Source organism: Thamnophis sirtalis, unplaced genomic scaffold, assembly GCF_051295495.1.
Source record: "Thamnophis sirtalis isolate CommonGarterSnake01/CBP01778 unplaced genomic scaffold, rThaSir2_p1.2 scaffold_9, whole genome shotgun sequence".
In the NCBI taxonomy this organism is placed as follows: domain Eukaryota; kingdom Metazoa; phylum Chordata; class Lepidosauria; order Squamata; family Natricidae; genus Thamnophis; species Thamnophis sirtalis.
This window is the reverse complement of record NW_028261389.1, coordinates 2,753,945-2,775,635: the sequence shown is the minus strand read 5'-3', so window position 1 is coordinate 2,775,635 and position 21,691 is coordinate 2,753,945. Positions and strand designations below refer to the sequence as shown.

At 46.7% G+C, this 21,691-nt stretch overlaps 1 protein-coding gene across 1 annotated transcript; it reads left to right on the top strand.

The window, feature by feature from the left end:
- Nucleotides 1-4,206: 4,206 nt before the first annotated feature.
- On the top strand, nucleotides 4,207-21,468 carry CEP41 (centrosomal protein 41). Its single transcript, XM_087722662.1, has 11 exons — nucleotides 4,207-4,272; nucleotides 8,768-8,831; nucleotides 9,880-9,927; nucleotides 13,402-13,463; nucleotides 13,969-14,038; nucleotides 15,512-15,656; nucleotides 17,378-17,526; nucleotides 18,001-18,068; nucleotides 18,260-18,374; nucleotides 19,277-19,498; nucleotides 21,259-21,468. Exons 1-11 carry the CDS (start codon nucleotides 4,240-4,242, stop codon nucleotides 21,405-21,407), a joined length of 1,125 nt encoding a protein of 374 aa, XP_087578788.1. The 5' UTR covers nucleotides 4,207-4,239; the 3' UTR covers nucleotides 21,408-21,468.
- The last annotated feature ends 223 nt before the right edge of the window (nucleotides 21,469-21,691 follow it).

Sequence of the window (21,691 nt, the reverse complement as noted above, 5' to 3'; positions counted from 1 at the left end):
TAGCCTGCAGTGCTGCATTTAACTACTGCGCCACCTCGGCTCTATCTATCTATCTATCTATCTATCTATCTATCTATCTATCTATCTATCTATCTATCTATCTATCTATCTATCCATCCATCCATCCATCCACCCATCCATCCATCCATCCACCCATCCATCTATCTAGCAATAGCAGTTCGACTTATATACCGCTTCATAGGGCTTTCAGCCCCCTCTAAGCGGTTTACAGAGTCAGCATATCGCCCCCAACAACAATCCGGGTCCCCATTTCACCCACCTCGGAAGGATGGAAGGCTGAGTCAACCTTGAGCCGGTGAGATTTGAACAGCCGAACTGCAGTCAGCTGAAGTAGCCTGCAGTGCTGCATTTAACCACCGCGCCACCTCGGCACAAGCAAATTACCATATTTCTTGGACTATAAGACGCACCAGAGTATAAGAGGCACTGTGATTTTGAAGAGGTACATTTTTAATAAAAAGGTTTTTGCACTCTGCAGGCCTCCCAAACCCTCTGCACACCTCGTTTTTTTGCACACAAAAAAAGAGGTGGGGGGGGGCATGCAAAGCTTTGGGAGGATTGTAGAGTGCTCCTGGGGGCGGGGGGGGGGAAAGGGAAACGAGCAAAAATTGCAGTTTTTGAGTTCTAGAATATCAGCCGCCACCACCCTTCTTTTTTAAAAAAAATTAAGTAATCCCCTAAGAAATAATCATATTTTCCTGGACGCTCTACAAACCAACTCTGTTTTTTTACAGATGTTTTCATAACGCAAGGCAGCAACATTCTCAGTGTTAGGAGGGGGGGGGGAGTTGCTGTGTTTATAAATGAGCCCCTCCTAACACTGATGATGTTCCCTAGTTGGGTCATGGAACGTCTGCAAGAAAACCAAGCTCAGAGACCACCAAGGACCCCACAGTCTTTTTCCTCCTCCTCCTCTCCACAAACCCACTCCCTTCTAGCACTGATGATGTTACCTAGTTGGGTCATGAAACATCCGTGAGAAACAATTAAATCCAGAAAGCACCAAGGACCCCCACAGGTGGCTCAGGGGCTAAGACACTGAGCTCGTCCATCAGAAAGGTCAGCAGTTTGGTGGTTTGAATCCCTAATTGAGGTCTCCTGCGTGAGCAGAGGGTTGGACTAGATGACCTCCAAAGCCCCTTCCAACTGTTATGTGTACTGTCCTCCTCCTCCCAACCTCCCCCCCTCCTAGCACTGATGATGTTCCCTAGTTGGGTCGTGAAACGTCTGCCAGAAAACCACCCAGCTCAGAGAACACACAAATGACGCCACAGTCCTTCTCTGCCTCCTCCTCCCCCACTTCTCCTCCCCTTATAGAGCCGAGGTGGCGCAGTGGTTAGGGTGCAGTACTGCAGCCACTTCAGCTGACTGCTAGTTCTGCAGTTCGGCGGTTCAAATCTCACCGGCTCAGGGTTGACTCAGCCTTCCATCCTTCCGAGGTGGGTAAAATGAGGACCCAGATTGTTGGGGGCAATATGCCGACTCTGTAAACCGCTTAGAGAGGGCTGAAAGCCCTATGAAGCGGTATATAAGTCTAACTGCTATTGTTATTGCTATTCTCCTTTGCAAATCCCTCTTTCTTGCAACACTGATGATGTTACCTAGTTCAATCATGAAACGTCTGCGAGAAAACCATCAAGCTCAGAGAGCACCAAGGACCCCACAGTCTTCTCCTCCTCCTCTTTCCCACTCCCTTCTAACACTGATGATGTTACCTAGTTGGGCCATGAAACGTCTGTTAGAAAACCACCCGGCTCAGAGAGCACCAAGGACCCCACAATTCAGCCCTAAGCTGCAAATATTCTCTCATTGGTGAAGCCCAAATCTTACAGAACCTTTTCAGCCCCACAAGCAGTGCATTTCCTAGGGAGGGGGTGCAAATAACGCCCCCTTCTCTTGCTCAGCAAAATGCACCACACACCCCCTATTCTTTTTCTGCCTTTGTTTGCAAGTTTCCATCCCCCCCCCTTTCCTTCCCCCTAAAAAAAGAACCACCCCCCCGCCCCAGAGATCCCCTTCCTTGCAGAGAGACAAAAAAAAAAGGGAAGGGGGCGTCTATTCCTCCTCGCCCCCCCCCCTCCACCTCTGTCCTGGGGAAGGACGCACATGCGCCCTCGGCTCACCTGAGCTATAGTCCGGAAGAAGTCCCAGGCAGGCGCGTGGGCCAAGGCGCATGCGCGTCCCCGGCTTCTCCTGCCCCCCCCCCCGCCCCTCGGGAGGCTTCCCACGGGTTGATTGCGCAATGCGAGTTTTGCAACCGGCGCCGCCGCCGCGGCCTTTTTGCAAGCGGGGCGGCGGGAACGTGTGAACGGGCGGCTGCAGGGATGGGGAATCAGGCCGGGGGGGGGGGTTGTTGTGCATTGTTTAGGAGGGAAGGGGCTTTGCAGGATCTTTGTCTCCGGCGACAGGTGCAATAAAGCCTAATGTGAGTTTTTATCCTTCCTTTCTTTCGTTTTCCTTTCTTTTCTTTTTTCTTTCCTTGAATTCTTTCCTTCCTTTCTTCTCTCTTCCTCTCTCCCTCCCTCCTTTCTTTCTCTCTATCTTTTCTTTTTTCTTCCTTTTCTTCCCTTTCCTTTCTTCTCTCTTCCTTCCTTCCCTTTTTTTCTTTCTCTCTTCCTTTTTCTTTTTTCTTTCCTTGAATTCTTTCCTTCCTTCCTTCTCTCTTCCTCTCTCCCTCCCTCCTTTCTTTCTCTCTCTTTTCTTTTTTCTTCCTTTTCTTCCCTTTCCTTTCTTCTCTCTTCCCTCCTTCCCTTTTTTCTTTCTCTCTTCCTTTTTCTTTTTTCTTTCCTTGAATTCTTTCCTTCCTTTCTTCTCTCTTCCTCTCTCCCTCCCTCCTTTCTTTCTTTCTCTCTCTATCCTTTCTTTTTTCTTCCTTTTCTTCCCTTTCCTTTCTTCTCTCTTCCCTCCTTCCCTTTTTTCTTTCTATTCCTTTTTCTTTTTTCTTTCTTTCCTTGAATTCTTTCCTTCCTTCCTTCTCTCTTCCTTTCTCCCTCCCTCCTTTCTTTCTTTCTCTCTCTATCCTTTCTTTTTTCTTCCTTTTCTTCCCTTCCCTTTCTTCTCTCTCCCCTCCTTCCCTCTTTCTTTTTTCTCTCTCCCTTTCTTTTTTTCTTCCTTCTTCCCTTCCCTTCTTCCTTTCTCTCTTCCCTCCCTTCTTCCCCTCTTTTCTGTCTTTCTTTTTCTTTTTTCCTTTCCTTCCTTCCCTTCTTTCCCTTTTTTCTTTTCTCTCCCTCCCTTCTTTCTTTTTCTTTCTTTCCTTCTTCCTTTCCCTTTTTGCTTCCTTTTTCTCTTTCTCCTTCCCTTTATTCTCTCCTTCCCTCCTTCCTTTTTCTATCTTTCACCCTGCCTTTTTCTTTCCTCCCTCCTTCCTTCCCTCCCTCCCTCCTTCTGGAAGCCTACACCCTTGCTCTTCATTGGGAAGGACGTCTGAAATGCAAGCTTTGTGATCTATAAATAAAAACAAGTGATTTGGAAATTTAATGTTCATAATGGTGAATCAGGGAAAAAAAATAACGTTGGCTGCATTCACACGCCGTACAGACACACAAACACAAAATACACGCGCAGACAATAGATGGTTTGGGATTCCAGATCCCAGAATGAGCAGCCCATACATGTGGAGACCATTAAGGGGGGGGGGGGAAATCAAGGTCCTCTGAGTTTTGAATGTACCCACACAGGTGAGCTGCACCCCACAGAACACGTGTGAGTGCAGAAATGAGGAAAACACGCGTCAGAACGCGCGTTGGCACAAAGGCACTACTTCTCCTCTCAGCCCCGCCCCTCCCGTGCAGACCCCCTCAGCGGAAGGACACCGCGGTAAAGCGTCCCAGAACTCCTGTTACATGATAATCCCGCCTCAAGCGCCGCTCGGAAACGAACCAAAAAAAAAAAAAAAACCCAGGCGCGCGGAGGCGTCCCTCGTCACCCAGGGAAACCGCCGACGCTCGCCCTGAGCCCCGCCAGCCTCAACGCGCACGCGCGAAGGAGAAAAGCCGAACCGGGACTTTTAAAATCCGCGGGCGTGTGGCGTGGGGGGGGCGGCGACCGACTTGGCAACAGCGCTGGGAGGGAGGGGTGGGTGGGAGAGCGCGCGGATGGGCGCGGGGACCGGCCAATCGGACAGGAGGCATGGTCCGAAGAGCCGGCGCGGATTGGGCCGGCGCGGGCGCGCGGGCCGGCGGAGGGGCGGGGCCTGCGCGAGGCTGACAGTTGGGCAGGATGTCGGCGAGGAGGCGCATCGGCGACCCTGAGGTGAGGAAAGCGGGGGCTCCGGGGGTGGTGGTCGTGAGGGGGCTTCCCAGAGGGCGGGGGAGGAGGCACGTGACCCCGGGTTTAAAGGGAGGGGGGAGGCCTGAGGGGGTCCCCCAACCCGGGAAGGCCCTGAAGAGGCCTCGGGACCCCAACTCGGCCCCACACAGGAGCTCCTTCCCTCAGGCCTCGTCGCTGTGGGGGGGTCCCCGGTATCCTGAGGGAGTCGGTGGGGGGGCTGTCAATCAAACATTGGGCCCCTTTTCTTATATTTCTTGATGTGTGTGTGTGTGTGTGTGTATACTCACATACACACATATATACATAAATACACACATACACACACACACACACACACACACACACACACACACACACACACATACACCCATATATAAAGGGGTTTTTGTCAAAGCACCTAGTATGCCCAGCTATGGGAGAGAGCATACTGCTTCCCTTTTGCGTTTCAATAGCAGTTAGACTTATATACCGCTTCATAGGGCTTTCAGCCCTCTCTAAGCGGTTTACAGAGTCAGCATATCGCCCCCAACAACAATCCGGGTCCTCATTTCACCCACCTCGGAAGGATGGAAGGCTGAGTCAACCTTTGAGCCGGTGAGATTTGAACAGCCGAACTGCAGAACTGCAGTCAGTTGAAGTAGCCTGCAGTGCTGCATTTAACCACTGCGCCACCTCGGCTCTTCAGCTCCACCCTAGGAGCCTTCCAGACAGGAAACCATTTTTGTGTTGCATTTGTGATGATAAATAAATAAAGGGAGACTAGTATAGATCTATTTCAAGCTATTTAGCTCTCATCAGCTAGCCATACCCTTACTGGGATTCGAACCTGGGCTGTTTTTACATGTTTAGAGAGTTGTATTAGCCTCTAAGCCACAAGCTCTCCTCCCTTTTCAGCTGAGCCAAGGAAATGATTTAAGTGTTATGTCAAAGCATCTGGCATGCCCAACTATGGGAGGGAGCACACTGCTTCCCTTTTGCCTTTCAGCTCCACCCTAGGAGCCTTCCAGGCAGGAAACCGTTTTTGTCTTGCATTTGTGCTGGTAAATAAATAAAGGGAGACTAGTATAGATCTATTTCAAGCTATTTAGCTCTCATCAGCTAGCCATACCCTTACTGGGATTCGAACCTGGGCTGTTTTTACATATTATTTATCAGCAAAAATGCAACCCAAAAATGATTTTTCTGCTGGAAGGCTCCTAGGGTGGAGCTGAAAGGCAAAAGAGAAGCAGTATACCAGGTGCTTTGACATCACACACACACACGTGCCCGCACGCACACATGTGTATATATGTAAGATGACAGATGGATGGATCATAGATGATAGACAGATGATAGAGATATAGAGCTGTTTTTACATATTAGGCAGTTGTATTAACCTCTAAGCCACAAGCTCTCCTCCCTTATCAGCTGAGCCAGGGGAATGGTTAAGTGTTTTTGTCAAAGCACTTGGTATGCCTCTGTATGTGTGTGTATGTATGTGTGTGTATGTATGTGTGTGTATGTATGTGTGTGTATGTATGTGTGTGTAAATAATTTCTAGTGCTTCTGTTATTTTTTTAAATTTTTTTATTCTTTTTTATTTTCTTTTTTTTTTATTAATGTTTTTATTTTCCATTTTTCATTTTCATACAGTCACATATACACTGTGCATAACCGGGGCCGTACAACATTAAACAATAATCACAGCAGTTCCTCTTGTCAACAATACCCCCAGAAATATAAATAAAATAAGACTCAGACTCAAACTCAAATAGAAACCCAATATACCTCTTCCGCTCTCCATACACCTCTTTCTTCCACCCCCCTCCAACTTACTATCTTCCCTCCATCATTCCCCTCTACCCTACTTCCCCTCCCCCTCTACCACTCCTCTCTCCCAGTCCACTCCCTCCCTTCCTTCTCACCCTCCCTCCCATCCTCTCTCCCGCCCTCTCTACCCCTCTTCCTTCTATAATTTCTAGTGCTTCTGATGGGGGGGTGACAATGACCTCAGCCAGAAGAAGAAGAAGAAATAAGAGAAATAACTGGAAAAACCGTAAAAAAAGTGAAATGCAGGGTGCACAGTGATATCAACTATCTGTAAAAATTGAATAAGAAATGATCAAGAACTATGTAAACTATGAAAATAAGGCTGTGGAAGTTGGAATAGCAAAGCCAGGGTTAAAGATGGTTAATTTCTAAAGATGAATTAATAGTATATTAGTTGAAGCCAAAAAAGAAAAGGGGGCTTAGTAACTGTTAGCGTAAATGAATTAATGGGAAAAGATAAAGGATTATATAAAAGAAGATGAATATGGATAAAAGTGGGAAGGCTAGAATATATGGAAACTATTATTATAAATAGGATGTGTAAGATGTGATCTGGAAGTGCACTCCTTGCTAGCACTGATGATGTTACCTAGTTGGGTCATGAAAGGTTTGTAAGAAAACAGTCAAGCTCAGAGAGCACCCTGTCAAACCTGAGCTACAAATATTCTCCTCGAAGAGTAGAAACGCCTTAGATTCTGCAGCTCAGCTACTTGGCTGAGTCATCTGGTCATTTGTATTCTTCTAGAGCAGTGTTTTTCAACCACTGTGCCGCGGCACACTAGTGTGCCGTGACATAGTGTAAGGTGTGCCGTGGGAGAATTACTTTATATATAGTCAATATAGGCACAGAGTTAAAAAATTTTAACATTTTCTAATGGTGGTGTGCCTCGTGATTTTTTTCATGAAAAAAGTGTGCCTTTGCACAAAAAAGGTTGAAAAACACTGTTCTAGAGAGTTGTTGAGGCCACTTGGAGGTTGGAGGGAGGGCAGAGATAAACCTCAACCACTCTAAAAAGGATGCAAATGACCAGTTGTCTGCAAGAAGAATCAGTCCTTTCAATTCCCACCCTTCCAGTCAGAGCTGAAGAAGCTTCTTGGGTGAGAAGTGAAACATCTTCAAAGAAAATCCAGAAAATCCAGTGGTCTCTTGGGAAAAAAGCACCTTTGTGACTCCTTTAATTGTTTAATTCATCTGAATTCATTATTGAATTCTGTCCTCCAGAAATTGGTTGGTGGTAGACCTTCCTGAAATTGAACTTCTTAAGCGGGAAGTAGGCTAACCTGGTTTGCTTGAGATATGTTGAAATTTAGTTCCCATGGCTGTAATAATATATTTGGCAGGGTGGTACCAAGTTAGTATAGATGGCTTGAGTCCAGGTACCTCCCTGTGAGAGGCCCTGAAATTACAGTTTTCCTCTTTCTGGGAATGCCTTGTATGCATGCTGATTGGTATCAAGAAACACTAGATTAACTCAATTAACCAGTTTTTTAGTTGATGCAATATACTGAGCCAAAATTTAACCAAATATGCAGCTTTATACAACATATAAGACACACACACAAAGTATTAGCACTAGCCAAGTTTAGCAATGTAGTCTAACCCCTTGGCTTGATTTGTTTGAGCAAATATTGTGAAATCAGGATTAAGCAAATTGTAAACCCAAAGTATCTAAAAAAAGATTAAATCATGGCAACTGGACCCAAGTCAGAAACTCTCTGCCTAACTAATTTTTTATTTTGACTGATGAAATTACATCAATGAGTAACAAAATGTCTCAGGTTAACAAATTTTGGTCCAGTTGCCATGATTTCACCTTTTTAGATACTTTTGTCCTGGATGATGGAGTTTTCATTGACACAGGAAGCCAGGTAGCCCTCACCTTAACAGCCGCAATTGGAAAGCAGAAGTTCCATTGCTAAATGAAGCGATTATTAAGTGAGTCATGTCCAATTTTATTAACCTTTTTTTGCTGCTGTTATTAAGTGAAACACAGTTACGTGAATCTGGCTTTCCCCCCTTTAGATGATAGTTGAGCACTGTGAAGGCAGCATTATACATCCCCCGTGAATAAAATGCACATTTGTGAGAAAATGACAGGGTCACCCAAATGTCACATTCATCCATTGAAAAAAGAAATAAGTTGCCAGTGAAAAAGGAAAAAAAAAAACCTAGCAAATGAAACCAAACAGATTGGATTATGGCTTGGAGTATGTAATGTGTGAAAACATAACAGGCTTTCTTTTTTCTCTTTCTCTTGACATGCTCGAATTGTAGAAATTGGGTGTGTGTGTGTGTGTGTATGCATATATATATGCTTGTGTGTGTGTGTGTGTGTTGATCACATGGCCCCGGGACACTGCAACCGTCATAACTATGAGTCAGTTGCCAAACATCCACATTTTGATTATGTCACTTGCAATGGTCGTAAGTGTGGAACATGGTCACGAGTCACTTTTTTCAGCGCCGTTGTAACTTCGAAATGGTTGTAAGTCAAGGACTACCTATATGAACTTTGGGTATTTCAGCATCATGCATCTTTTACTGTGGTGGTTCTGGGTCTTTGTTTTCTAAAGTTCTGTGCATATCGCAATCATGCTATTTTTCCATTCTTCCTGGGTAATTTTCTGATCGTTTTTCTTTCTACTTTCTCCCCCTCCCGGTAAGCAGTTCTTGACCAAAAGGATCCCACAGAATCCTAAATACCAGCATGTAAAAACTCGCCTTGACACTGGTAAGTTGAAATCTGCTCTTTTTGGTGGGTGGGGGGGAGTGTGAAGGGACAGCAAAGTGCTTAAGAGTTTTTCATTTGCTACATCCAAGCCCTGGACCTTGTGTGAGAAGCTGTGACTTCACCCAGGACTTGTGTGCACCATGAGATCAGGGCATGAAGGCACAATGGCCACCAGGAATGGGCTGCCCTTGAGAGCTTACTAAATTGTGGGGTCCTTGATGCTCTCTGAGCTTGGACCTTTTCTTGCAGGCATTTCTTGACCCAACTAGGTAACATCATCAGTGCTATTAAGGAATGGGATTTGCTCATAGTTTATATCCTTAAAGGCTTGCTCTGATGATGTTACCTCATTTGGGCAATGAAACAACTGCAAGAAAACAGCCAAGCTTTTAGAACACCAAGGGCCCCTCATATTCTCCTTTATTAGAGACATTTCATTACCCAACTAGGTATCCTCATCAGCACTAGAAGGGAGCAGAATGTGCAAAGAGGAGGAAGACTGTGAAGTCCTTGGTGCTCTCTGAGCTTGGTGCTTGGTTTGCCTACGTTTAGGTAACATCATCAGTGCTGGAGGGGAGGGAGACAACAGCAACATTGACAACTGTGGGGTCCTTGGTGCTCTCTGAGCTTGGTGGTTCTCTTGCAGACATTTCATTACCCAACTAGGTAACATCATTTGTGCTGGTCATTGACTGAATATTATAGATGGGTTCCTGGTTGCGCCTGTCAAAATAAATAATCTGTTTACAAGCCTAAGCCTGAAGCCGGCTTTCTTTTCTCAGCCTTATTAACATAATCTATTATTGAGAGGACAAAAATAGGCAGGGGAAAAATGGCTTCTCTGCAGAGGCCTTTGAAGAGGAATATGCGAGAAATAAATACATATTTCAAAGCACCCAAAGCCAAACTTGGCCGTTCCGAGGATGTTTCTGATTTCCCATCCCTGCTAATCCTGTTAATTACACATAAATGATTAACTTGGAGTAAACAGAGTTTTTGGTATAAAGATGGCCATCTCTTTCCTAATTGGGTGTCTTTTCTTCCACAGGTAGCAGTATGACCAAGTACACTGAAAAACTAGAAGAGATCAAGAGAAGTGAGTCCCATATATTGCAATAGGAACTCAAATGTCTGTAATCAGCTCACAGGAGGGTGGCAGCCTAGTCCAGTCTTTCTCAAACTTGGCAACTTTAAGATGGGTGGATTTCAACTCCCAGAATGCCCCAGCCAGCTTGGCCACTGATGAGAATCCACCCATTTAGAAGTTGCTTGGAGCTTTGGGAAGCACTGGTGGAACAGTAACGAAAAGACGCGGTTTTTATTCATTTATTATAATTTTATCCAACCTTTCTTACTTTATAAGTAACTGAAGGAGGCAAGCATACCGAACACTCTTTCATTCTCCTATTTTCCTCATATCAACAACGTTGTGAGATGAGTTGGACCGAAAGAGAGTGATTGGTCCAAGTCACCCAGACGGTTTTTGTGCTTAAGGTAGGACTAGAACTCCCTGTCTCCTAGTGATTGGCCCACAGTCACCCAGCTACTTTTCATGCCTAAAGCGGGACTAGAACTCCCTGTCTCCTAGTGATTGGCCCACAGTCACCCAGCGGCTTATATACATAAGGCATGACTAGAGCTTACAGTCTCCTGATGATTGGCCCAAAGTCACTCTGCTAGGTTTCATGCCTAATGCGACACTAGAACTTTCCCTCTCCTGGTTTCTAGGTCAGCACTTTCACCCCTACATCAAACTGGCTCTTTCCTCTTCCTGCTTCCTCCTCATTCATTTACTTTCCTCCTCAGCTTCCACAGGTGCCATGAAAGACCCATCTCGACACAGGCTCCGTCATCTTCCCAGAATAATTTAACTCCTGTGTTTTGGTATCATAATCTGGCCACACCTTCATTAATTAGGACTAGAACATTTCCCCCCCCCCCCACCTCAACAGCATTTCCTGCACCGTGAGTTTGGGTGTGTCTGTTTTGTGCATGGGAACTGACTTAATGAACCAGGGATGGGCGCCAGAGTACATTATGCGTTTCGAGCACCATTCCTACTATCTTTTTGCCCCCCGGCAATCTTGGCTGGTCCCGATGGAATCTGAAAAACACCTAAGAGGTTTCTAAACTGCCTGCTTTGATTTTAGAACCATTGTGTCATGTTGGCAGAACTTCAGGTATCCTCATTTTAAGTTTATTTTTCTTTTTAAGCGCTCTTCCTCTGCTCTTCATCCTGACTGCTTCGTTCGGCTGAAAGAGCTGGTTTCATAACATCCTCCTTTTAATGGAAGGCTTTTGAGTGCCGAAATACTAGCCGTGGTTTGTTGTGACACTGTCACAATCCTTGCTGTGTTTCTGTCCTTTTTTTTCGTTTGTGCTTTGAATTCTCTGCTCCGCAGCCCCGGTGTGCCTTTTCTCTTAGCCTGGCATTGTGCTTCAACTCTGCTTAGGTGGCAAAGCGTGCTCTTCAAGTGAATAAGCACCTTGTGTGTGGCTTTAGGTAACTGAGCTTTCTCAGGGATATATGAAGCCCTAAGAGGCAATCTGAAAAGCCCACACAGGGTCGCTTCTGTCTTTCTTTTGTAACTTGAGTCAAGTTGTGAAAAAGGCTGGAAAATCAAAACCGAGGCGCCCGCAGGTGCCGTCCTCACTTGCCTCTCTGACGGACAGAACCAAGAAAGGACAAGTCAAGATTATTTCTCTTTTGCAAAACCGGCATCCCCGCCGGTCTGAAAGGATCATTTATTTTTCTTAAACCGACGTTGCATCTTGGATTTAAAATGTCTGAAAACTCGAACGGATCTTCTGAATCAGCTCCAGGTAGACTGCGCTGGGGACTTGGGAGGAACTGTGATTTTTGGGCTGCTGGGGTGATGGATGTTGTAGTGGGCACCTCAGGAAGTTCTCAGATTTGGGGGGCATTTATGATCTTTGCTAAAATATTAGAGCCAACCGGGCAAAGATGCAAAATTTATAATCAGGAAACTATTGTATCTTTGTGCTTGTTTGCATTTTTTAATGGGACTTTTAGCAGTAAAATATCTTGGTCAGATTGTCTACATATCTTATATATATTATCTATATATTTGCTGGTGCTTTATTTAAACTACATTTGTAAATCACTGATATGCAGAGCTCTAGCCATACGCTAAATAAATAAATAAATATTCTTGGTCTGATCCTTATGGGAAATCATCCTTGTTTTCAGGCTATTATCAGGTGGTGAAAGATTTTTGTTTTAATAATGCCAAAATCCATTTCTGTAGACTGTGAAAATAATAAGTCAAGTAATTCTTGTTCTTTATTTGCTCATATTATCTGGAATTCTTATCATTCCTTTTCATCAAACCTCCGATTATCAGCCTAGGGAGGGCTTGGCACATATTGGGCAAGAGATTGAAAGCAGGCATGTCCAATCTTGGCAACCTTAAGAACTGTGGACTTCAAATCCCAGAATTCCCCAGGCAACCATGCATGGGAGTTGAAGCCCATTGGACACCCTCTGCTTTCAAGTTTGCTTCAAATGGATGAAATCAAGAGTTAGTTTGGTCTAGTGGTGAAGGCGTAGGCTGAAACCAGGATACGCTGAGTTCTAGTCCCACCTTAGAACTGGCTGGATGACTTTGGGTCAATCACCAGGAGATGGTGAGTTGTAGTCCTGTCTTAGGTGTGAAAGCCCACTGGGTGACTTTGGGTCCCATCTCACTGTCAGCCCAGCTCCCCTCACAGGGTTATTGTGGTGAAAATAGGAGGAGGAAGGCAGGAGTAATAGATATGTTTGCCACCTGGACTTGGCGGGATACACCCAAAATTAATAAAATAAACTGCTTTGACAAAGCACAAAGAAAACTAGATGCTCTCTCCTACTGAAGTCACAGCTGCACTTTCAAGTCACAGCCATGCTCTGGGCTTTCTCAAACTGGAGAACTGAGTCAAGTTTAGAGACAGAAGGAATTTGTCATAGTAGATCTCAAATTGGGCTGAAGTTTTACTTCCGTGCATTCTACATATTTCAGAAACCAAAACTGGAGAAAAATGTACTGTGTGAATTGGATTTGTTTGCTTATTTATTTGAAAGATTTACAGGGCCACCCCGTTAAAACAACTCTGGGCAGCTCACGATATAGGACAGGCGACTCCAAACTTTAAGACTTGTGAACTTCAATTCCCAGAATTCTGGGAGTTGAAGTCCACAAGTCTTTAAGTGGCCAAATTTGGAGACAATCAGAGTAGAAGATGAGCAGGCAGAGCCCGAGGACGGGGTCAAATGCATCATCAGTTTGGAGTCACTGCGTTCCCATGAGAGACCCAAGTCCAGGCCCCCACCTGCCCCCCATGAATTTCCTTGACCCTTTTCTAGCCCCAATTTGGCTTGACCATCAGTAAATCAAATTCTTGAGTACAGGTAGCATGTCATAAACTTTTGAGTGTTTTGAACTGCTCTTGTTCCTAGTGACTTGTACCTGAAACACATTGCGTGAACTGCCTGGAAATTCCAGATTTTTCTAAATTGAAAGCTTTGTCCTTTACTGAGTTTATTAACGGAATACTCCTCTGTGTTTTGCAGATTACAGATACAAGAAAGATGAGCTCTTCAAGAGACTAAAAGTGTCTACATTTGCCCAACTGGTAAGTTCCTGGTTTTGTCCATGAACATTAAACACTCCCCTCCCTTCCAGCTCTGGCCATCTCAGTGGGGATGAGTGGGGTCTGTACAGAAACCAGGTGGGGTGTGGGCTCTGACTGACTTTGGAAAGGCCCTCCCCAACTTCATGGCCCCAGGCCTGTGGTCCTACAATTTCTAGGCCAGCAGTTCTCCACCCTGCCAGCCTTACATTGTGTGGACTTCAACTCCCAGAATTCCCCAGCCAGCATCCCTACACAAACTCCAATCCAGATTTCTGGGAGTTGAAGTCCACACACCTTAAAAGTACCCTGAGTTGAGAAACATTCAACTAAGCAGCAGAAGGTTCATTAAGTCTTAAGTGCTATTGCTATTGCTAAAGAGACAAACACTCTCAATAGCACTAGCTGGGGAATTCTGGGACTGGAGGGCTACACACCTTAAAGTTGTCAAGGCTGAGAAACATTGTCCTAGACCTAGGCTGATTTCTGCCCTTTCTTCTTCCTGCAGGTTATTCAGGTTGCCACTCTGTCGGATGAAACTTTGAAAGGGCCACCTGAAGAAGGCCAGAAACTAGATGGTGATTTATTGATTTATGTCATTTGTTTGCTGCCCATCTTGTCACAAAGCGGCTTACAAATTAAATTCATGTTCTTTTTAAAAAATCCTATTAGGAAAGGAGGTTGGCTAGAAGCTTACTGTCTTTCTTTCTTTCTTTCTTCTTTCCTTCTCTCTCCTTCCCTCATTCCTTCTTGTTGTGAGGGTTTCTCCTTCCTTCCTTCCTTCCTTACTTACTTACTCACTCACTCACTCACTCACTTACTTACTTACTTACTATCAAATTTATTTGCTGCCCATTTCGTAGTTCAAGGCGACTCTGAACAGTTTACAGCAAGATAAAGCACACAAACATTTAACAGTTATTCATACAAAAACTTCATCTACATTGTGCTAATTTATTTTTGTACTGTTCTGTGTTTCACCTCTATCCCACTCTGGGTCGCATGTCAAGCAACAGCTACATACATCGATTAAATACACAAAATGGTTGCTTTGCATCCTGAAGCCAGAGACACATCTGAGTCCCTCTATGGAATTTGGGAGGATTTTTAAATGGGATTCTCACATTTCATAGGGGGGGGGAGAAGGGGAGGTCTCTGTATGCAAAACCTCTGCTCTGTCTCTTAGCAGATGCCTATAAAACAATTGATACAGTATCTGAATGGGCACAGCCAGTTGGTTTAATGATTATCAGGCTAGAAACCCGGAGGCTGTGAATTCTAGTCCCATCTTAGGCACAAAAGCTGTCTGGGTGGCTTTGGGCCAGTCACCGGGAGATGGTGAGTTCTAGTCCCGCCTTAGACATGAAAGCTGTCTAGATCAGTGTTTTTCAACCTTGGCCACATGAAGATGTCTGGACTTCAACTCCCAGAATTCCCCAGCCAGCGAATGCTGGCTGGGGAATTCTGGGAGTTGAAGTCCAGACATCTTCATGTGGCCAAGGTTGAAAAACACTGGTCTAGATTACTTACTCAATCAACCAACAGGAACCTATGAGTTCTAATCCCGCCTCGAAAGCTGGCTGGGTGATTTTGGGCCAATCACCAGGAGGCTGTGAGTTCTAATCCCGATTTAGGCATAAAAACCGACAAGGTGACTTTGAGCCACTCCCTCTTTGCCAACCCAATCCACCTCTCAGGGTTGTTTTGTTGTTGTGGGGAAAATAGGAAGAGGAAGCTGTGATGGATATGTTCATTGTCTTGAGTTTTGTAAAAATAATAATAATAATGAAGGCGGGATATAAATAAATATATTAAAAAACCGGATGCATTTCAAGGCCGTTAGTCCTGAAGCCTCTGTGTTCATCTTTGGATCAAGGGATTCCCGTTGCAAGGGGACAGTGGTGGGGAAAGAGAGGATGAACTGCTCCTGCTTGCAAGCCCTCCACACAGTCACCCTGGAAGAAGCAAACTGAGATGGACCTTGGGGGGTGCTTCCAACATCTCGCTGTGGGTCTGAGAGTTACGTACCCCTTTCACTTGCCCCTTTTCAGAAGGCGACGCTGCTCCTACAGAGACCAATCTTGAGGTAGCGGAGACCAACGGCAAAGGCAGCCCCGAGGAGGAGACGACAGCCAGTCCCATCCTGTTCATCAACAACACCGGAGCTGGAGAGTCATATCGCTCCACCTTACAGAGGTATCCAATATGCAGCGGTCTCCCTCCTTGCCCTCCCCTCCTCTCCTCTCCTCTCTATATGGGGATTCCCTTAACTCCCTGCAAAAACCTCTGATTAAACCACGATGGCTCAGTTCTTAGGCAAAACCCAGTTAGAAGGGTATCAGGCCTGTTAGCCATCTTTCCTTTTGGCTCTTAGGCCTGCCACACTTTATTCTACTATGCATTTTCTATTGTGGGAAAATGAGGGCGGGGGGGGGGGGGGTTATACGGAGTTGGATGAGATGTAGCCATAACAAAATTCCTTCTAGAAAGCCAAGGTCATCCTTTGTCTCTGCACCTGACCGGATCTGGATGGGTGGAACTGCCAGCATGGCAGTGGGAGATTGGACTATGGGATGGACATGTGGGGGGTGGAGATCTTGATCTTTCAACTGGGTAGGGAAAACCGGGAAGCTTTCAGATTCAGGTTTTCCCAGATGTGCCAACATGGCTCTCTTAACAAATTGGAACTTTGAGGAATCCTTTGCCTCGGACTCTGATTTAATTTTGGATGCTATTTGGAACCCTGACAAAGGGAGAGATCGACAGTACAAGATAGTCCTCAACTTATGGCCACAATTGAGCCCAACATTTCTGTTGTTAAACAAGACAGTTGTTAAATGAGTCTTGTCCTCCTCCTCTCCACAAACCCCACTCCCTTCTAGCACTGGCGATGTTACCTAGTTTGGGTCATGAAACGTCTGCAGGAAAACCACCCAGCTCAGAGAGGACCAAGGAACCCCACGGTTCAATCCTGAGCTACCAAGATTCTCTCCTATCAGATTTGATAATAGATGACCTTAGTCTGAACCTGTGGGGTTTGAGCTTCCATTCTGCCATTCTTCCTGAGCTTAGTTTTCGATCTATAATCCTTATTTTTGCAACGAGCCTAAAAAAAGGTCAGCAGAACACCCAAATTCTCACAAAGGCAATTTTTTCTTTCTTTTGAAGACCTTTCACTTCTCATCCAAGAAGTTTCTTCAGCTCGGATAGGATGGTGGGGAATGGAAGGATTTATATTCCCCACTATCCTGTCAGAGCTGAAGAAGCGAAGGGTCTTCAAAAGAAAAAACAAGAAAGTCCAGTTGCCTCTTGGAAAAAAAGCACCTTTGGGACAACCCTGACCTGGAGGACTGAGAATCTCCACAGACCCAAATTCTCAGCTCTTGGGGGGGGGGGTTGCTTGCCGTGGGTTCCACCACAAAACCGCGTTCGACTAAAGCGCGCTCGACGAAACCGTGTAGGTGACGTCATCACAGCGCGACGAAAAAAGCACGCTGCGAACGCTAAAGCTATAATTAACCCCTAAACCTAACCCCCCTAAACCTAATCCTAAACCTAACCCTAAACCTAACCCTTAACCTAACCCTAAACCTAACCCTTACCTTAACGTGAATCGGCTTGCTTTCAAAGCGCTATTTAAAGCGCCCTTTTTTCTCCGCGGTCGCTGTTGTCGCCCTGCTGATGACGTCAGCGACGCGGTTTAATCGGGCGCGCTTTATTGGAGCGCGGTTTTGTCGCGCCACGCTCTCCAAACACCTGTGATTCGGGGGGGGGGGGGATCTTTCTCCTTTCTACTGACTGACTGCCTGAGAGACTTTCTCTCCGATACTGATTGCTGCAGAAGCCAGCAGTTTAGATCCAGGAAGGATCTAAGGAAACCTTATTCCGGGGTCCCTAACGTCACTTCTTTCTCCCAGTGTCATCAGTGGGGTAGGCGAGCTGGACCTGGGCAAAGGCGACCCCAAGGAGACGCAGGTTCCAAACGATGGACCTTATCCCGACTGCCCTTACCTGCTGCTGGACGTGCGAGAGCGAGACGCCTATGACCAGTGCCACCTTGTGGGAGGTGAGACAAAGGCACTCACCGTGTCCCCCCGCAGGGGCATTTTGTGGGAGGACAGAAGGGGCCACTCTCCCTGCAACGGACCCTTCCTTATAACTGGGTTGTCTGACACATCTATTCATCTCCGCCCACTGCCTTTCATCCCCAGAGCTTTGCTAGCAGCAGTGGCTCTTCCGTCCCGAGAACCGGCCCATAGATTTCCACTGCTCTCCTCTCCTCTGCCCTCTGTGCATCAGGCACTAGATCCAGAATGGAAGCATCTGAGTAGGCTGCTCAGCCTCATATTAGAAATCCTAGCTCGTTGAGGAATTCTGGGAGTTGAAGTCCACAAGTCTTAAAGTTCCCAGGTTCGGAGAGCCCTGCTGTAGAAGCTCGGCCTCCATCTCCGTCTAAGAGCCTAATGCTTTGGACTCGTCCTCTGTTATTTGACCCAGGTTCCTTTCTGCTTTTTCCTAACGTGTTTCTCTTGCCTTTCAGCTCACTCCTATCCCATCGCTACTCTCTCCCGAACGATGAATCCCTACACCAACAGCATTTTGGAATACGTATCCTTTGTGAAGTGATGACGTTCCTTGGCTGGGTCATGAAACGTGTGCAAGAAAACAACCAAGCTCAGAGTGCTCCAAGGACCCCTGAGAAACAGACTCAAGAGGGAGGAGGACTGGGGGAAGGCTGCTTCTCCGTCTGTCTCTTCTCCCCATGGAACTTTGGACCCTTAACCCCCTCCATCCGCTAGAAAAATGCTCACGGGAAGATTATCATCCTTTATGACGATGACGAGAGGGTGGCCAGCCAAGCAGCCACCACCATGTGCGAGCGGGGCTTCGAGAATCTGTTCATGCTTTCTGGAGGTAGGAAGGCTCGGAGGCCTTAGGATTAACCTCCTTCCCAGCTGGGATCCACTGAGCACAGAGAAAGGCAAGGAAGTGGGCATTAGGACCGCCTCTCCTGACTCTATCCCTGTAATTGGAGGGAGATTTTTAGAATGAGAAAGAATTAGAATAGAATAGAAAATAGAACAGAGAATAGAATAGAAAATTGGAATGGAATGGAATAGAAAGGAATAGGAATAAAATAAGATGCAGAATATAGAGAAGAATAGAAAATAGAATAGAATTGGAACAGAACAGAATTCTTTATTGGCCAAATGTGATTGGACACACAAGGAATTTGTCTCCAGCACAGAAGCTCTCAGTGTACATATAAGCAACAAGTGATAAATCATGATCATAATCATGAAATACAATCATCACAAATCATAAAACACCCAATGATAGTCATAGGATACTAAATAAACAATCAACATAAATCATAATAGGATACTAAATAAAAGCAGTCAACATAAGTCACGAGATACAAACCACAAAGTTATAGTCATAAGAAGCGAAGGAAATATGTAATAGGAAAGGTAATAGCGTTCTACTACGTGGTTTGACATCCCAGGGCATAAGGACAAGTTGTGGGAATTAGTTGTTTAGTTGTGATGGGATGAGAGAGAGAAAAAACTCCTTGTCTCTAGTTGTTCTGACGTGCAGAGCCCTATAGCGTCCTTTTGAGGGTAGGAGTTGAAACCATTTACGTCCAGGATGCGAGGGGTCTGTAGATATTTTCACGGCCCTCTTTTTGACTCCTGCAGCGTACAGGTCCTCGATGGAAGAAGGCAGGCTGCTTGCAATTCCTTTTTTGTGCCGTCCTAACCACTGCATATTTTTTGAGACTTCCCTGCCATCTTGTCGTCCTCCTGTTCTCCCAGGTCTCCGAGTCATTGCTCAGAAGATCCCCGAAGGCCTGGTGACCGGCTCCTTCCCCGCCTCCTGCCTGGTGGCCAGTCAGCAAGGAAACTCCCGGAAAAAAGCCACCACGCCGCCGCCGCCCCTCGCCCACTCCGCCGAAAACAAGTGGAGGTTTACCGCAGAGGATCTGCAGAAGATACAGTACTACCTGCAGGAGGAACAGCTTCCCAGCGACCCTGCCAGTAAGACTCCCACCCTCCCATTTGTCTTCAAGGCCAGAGACCCCTTTCCTGCAGGGCTGTTCTGGGAGGAATTTGCGCTGGGCTTAAGAGGCTCCAATCAGGCCGCAAAATCAGGTCCCAAAGGTGTTTTTTTTTCCCAAAAGGCAACTGGACTTTCTCCAGGTGGTTTTGTTTCTTTCCTGAAAACATTTTGCTCCTCGTCCAAGAAGCTGCTTCAGTTCTAACTGAAAAGCTTTGACTAGAACTGAAGAAGCTTCTTGGATGAGAAACGACACGTCTTCAAGGGGGGGGGGGAGCCAAGAAAGTCCAGTTGCCTTTTGGAAAAAAAGCACCTTTGGGACAACCGAAGCATCTCCAAAGACAACGAAGGACAAGTTGTGATTCAGAGCGCACACAAGCACCCAATCAGAGAAGGCAGCATGGCTGCTTTCAAGGGTTCCCAGCCAATGGTACAGGCACAGCCACCCCATTGCCCCATTGACAGGACCCTCCTGCAGGCCTGGCAACAAGGCATTGCTAGGTGACTGGTCTGGTGTGTTGCTGCAACAACCTCAGGCAACTGGCACACACATTGGGGCTGCCCTTTGCATCACCCTGGAGGTAACACTGCCACAGCCACGCTGATGGAGCAAACATAGCTGGCACACGGGGGCAGGGATCAATTTGGGAAGGCAACCCTTTTGTCGCTCATTTATGACGGTCCCTAATGTGACTTTTTAAATTGTGCGGCCAATCCAGAATGGATTGTTCCTCTGGGTGGTTCCCATGTGTGTGTGTGTGTGTGTGTGTGTGTGTGTGTGTGTGTGTGTGTCAAAAAAGTCGAAACGGTGGCACCTCACAACTCACTGGTGGAGCCTCCTGCCTGGCGCTGTGCTAATGAGAGGCAATTTCTACAGATAGTCCTCGACTTACAACAGTAATGACCATTTGAAGTGACAGCGGCACTGGAAAAAGTGACTTATGACCATTTTCCGCACTTATGACCGTTGCAACATCCCCTGGGATGTCAAACCACCTAGTAGGACGCTATTACCTATTATCAGCCCTCAGATAGAGAATCAACAGCCCCAGGTCTGGAGGTGGCAGATGAGGAAGAGGAGGAACAGCCGGGTCCAGTCCCTCACATGCAGAAGCACAGAAGGCAGAGGAGAGGAGAGCAGTGGAAATCTATGGGCCGGTCCTTGGGACGGAAGAGCCACCGCTGCTAGCAAAGCTCTGGGGATGAAAGGCAGGGGGCAGAGATGAATAGATGTGCAGAAGACAGAGGGGAGAGGAGAGCAGTGGAAATCTATGGGCCGGTCTTTGGGACGGAAGAGCCACCGCTGCTAGCAAAGCTCTGGGGATGAAAGGCAGGGGGCAGAGATGAATAGATGTGCAGAAGGCAGAGGAGAGGAGAACAGTGGAAATCTATGGGCCGGTCCTCGGGACGGAAGAGCCACCGCTGCTAGCAAAGCTCTGGGGATGAAAGGCAGGGGGCGGAGATGAATAGATGGGGCAGACAACTCTTCCTCTCCCTGCCGGAGGGACTTGTAAGTCTGCGGTGAGAGAGAAACTTTTTGCCGGGGCTGCCGGCACTTCTAACGAAGGAATCTTTTGAGTTCCCTTCAGAGGGTTTTGTCGTGTTTGGGGAGCTGGGCCAGAACAGGGGGATATAAATAAATATATCTGGTTACAACCCGCCCCCCCTACCCACAAACACAGCTCTCCTGCTGGACCATCCTGCGCCCTGATGGCCTTTCCTCTCGGTCCCTTCTCCACAGGCCGCCTCAGCCGCTTATCGTCCGCCCGGGATTGCAAAGCCACCGCCGTGAAGAGCAGCCAGAACGTGCCCAGCACCAACCCAGCTACGGCGGGCCTCACCACCCGCTCCCTCAGCAGCAGCAGCCTGCAGAACAGGCCTTGGCGGTAGCCCGGCACCCTTTCGCGAGAATAAAAGAGGGCCCGTTTTCCTGGGGCCGTTTAACCCGACAGACCAGGCCCCCCCTCTTTGCTTTTTAGGAAGGTAGTTTGCACGGGGCGGGGAAGGGGGCTGGAAAGCACGTTTGGGGGGAGCTGATCCCGCCGAGGATTGTCGTGTTCTTTCCTCTTCCTGAGAAACCCAAAAATTAGCCAGGAAGTGGCCGATGCAATTGGACCAAAATTTTGCTTTAACCTGAAGCAGCTGAAGAGTTTCTGGGCTCAGCAAAAGGGGCA

Bases quoted from the DNA above. Each gene is read 5' to 3' on its own strand.
- CEP41 (XM_087722662.1), top strand. From the start codon at position 4,240: ATGTCGGCGAGGAGGCGCATCGGCGACCCTGAG. The intron at 4,273-8,767 runs GTGAGGAAAGCG...CCCGGTAAGCAG, and splicing joins GGCGCATCGGCGACCCTGAG to TTCTTGACCAAAAGGATCCC. The intron at 18,069-18,259 runs GTATCCTTTGTG...TCCATCCGCTAG, and splicing joins CCAACAGCATTTTGGAATAC to AAAAATGCTCACGGGAAGAT.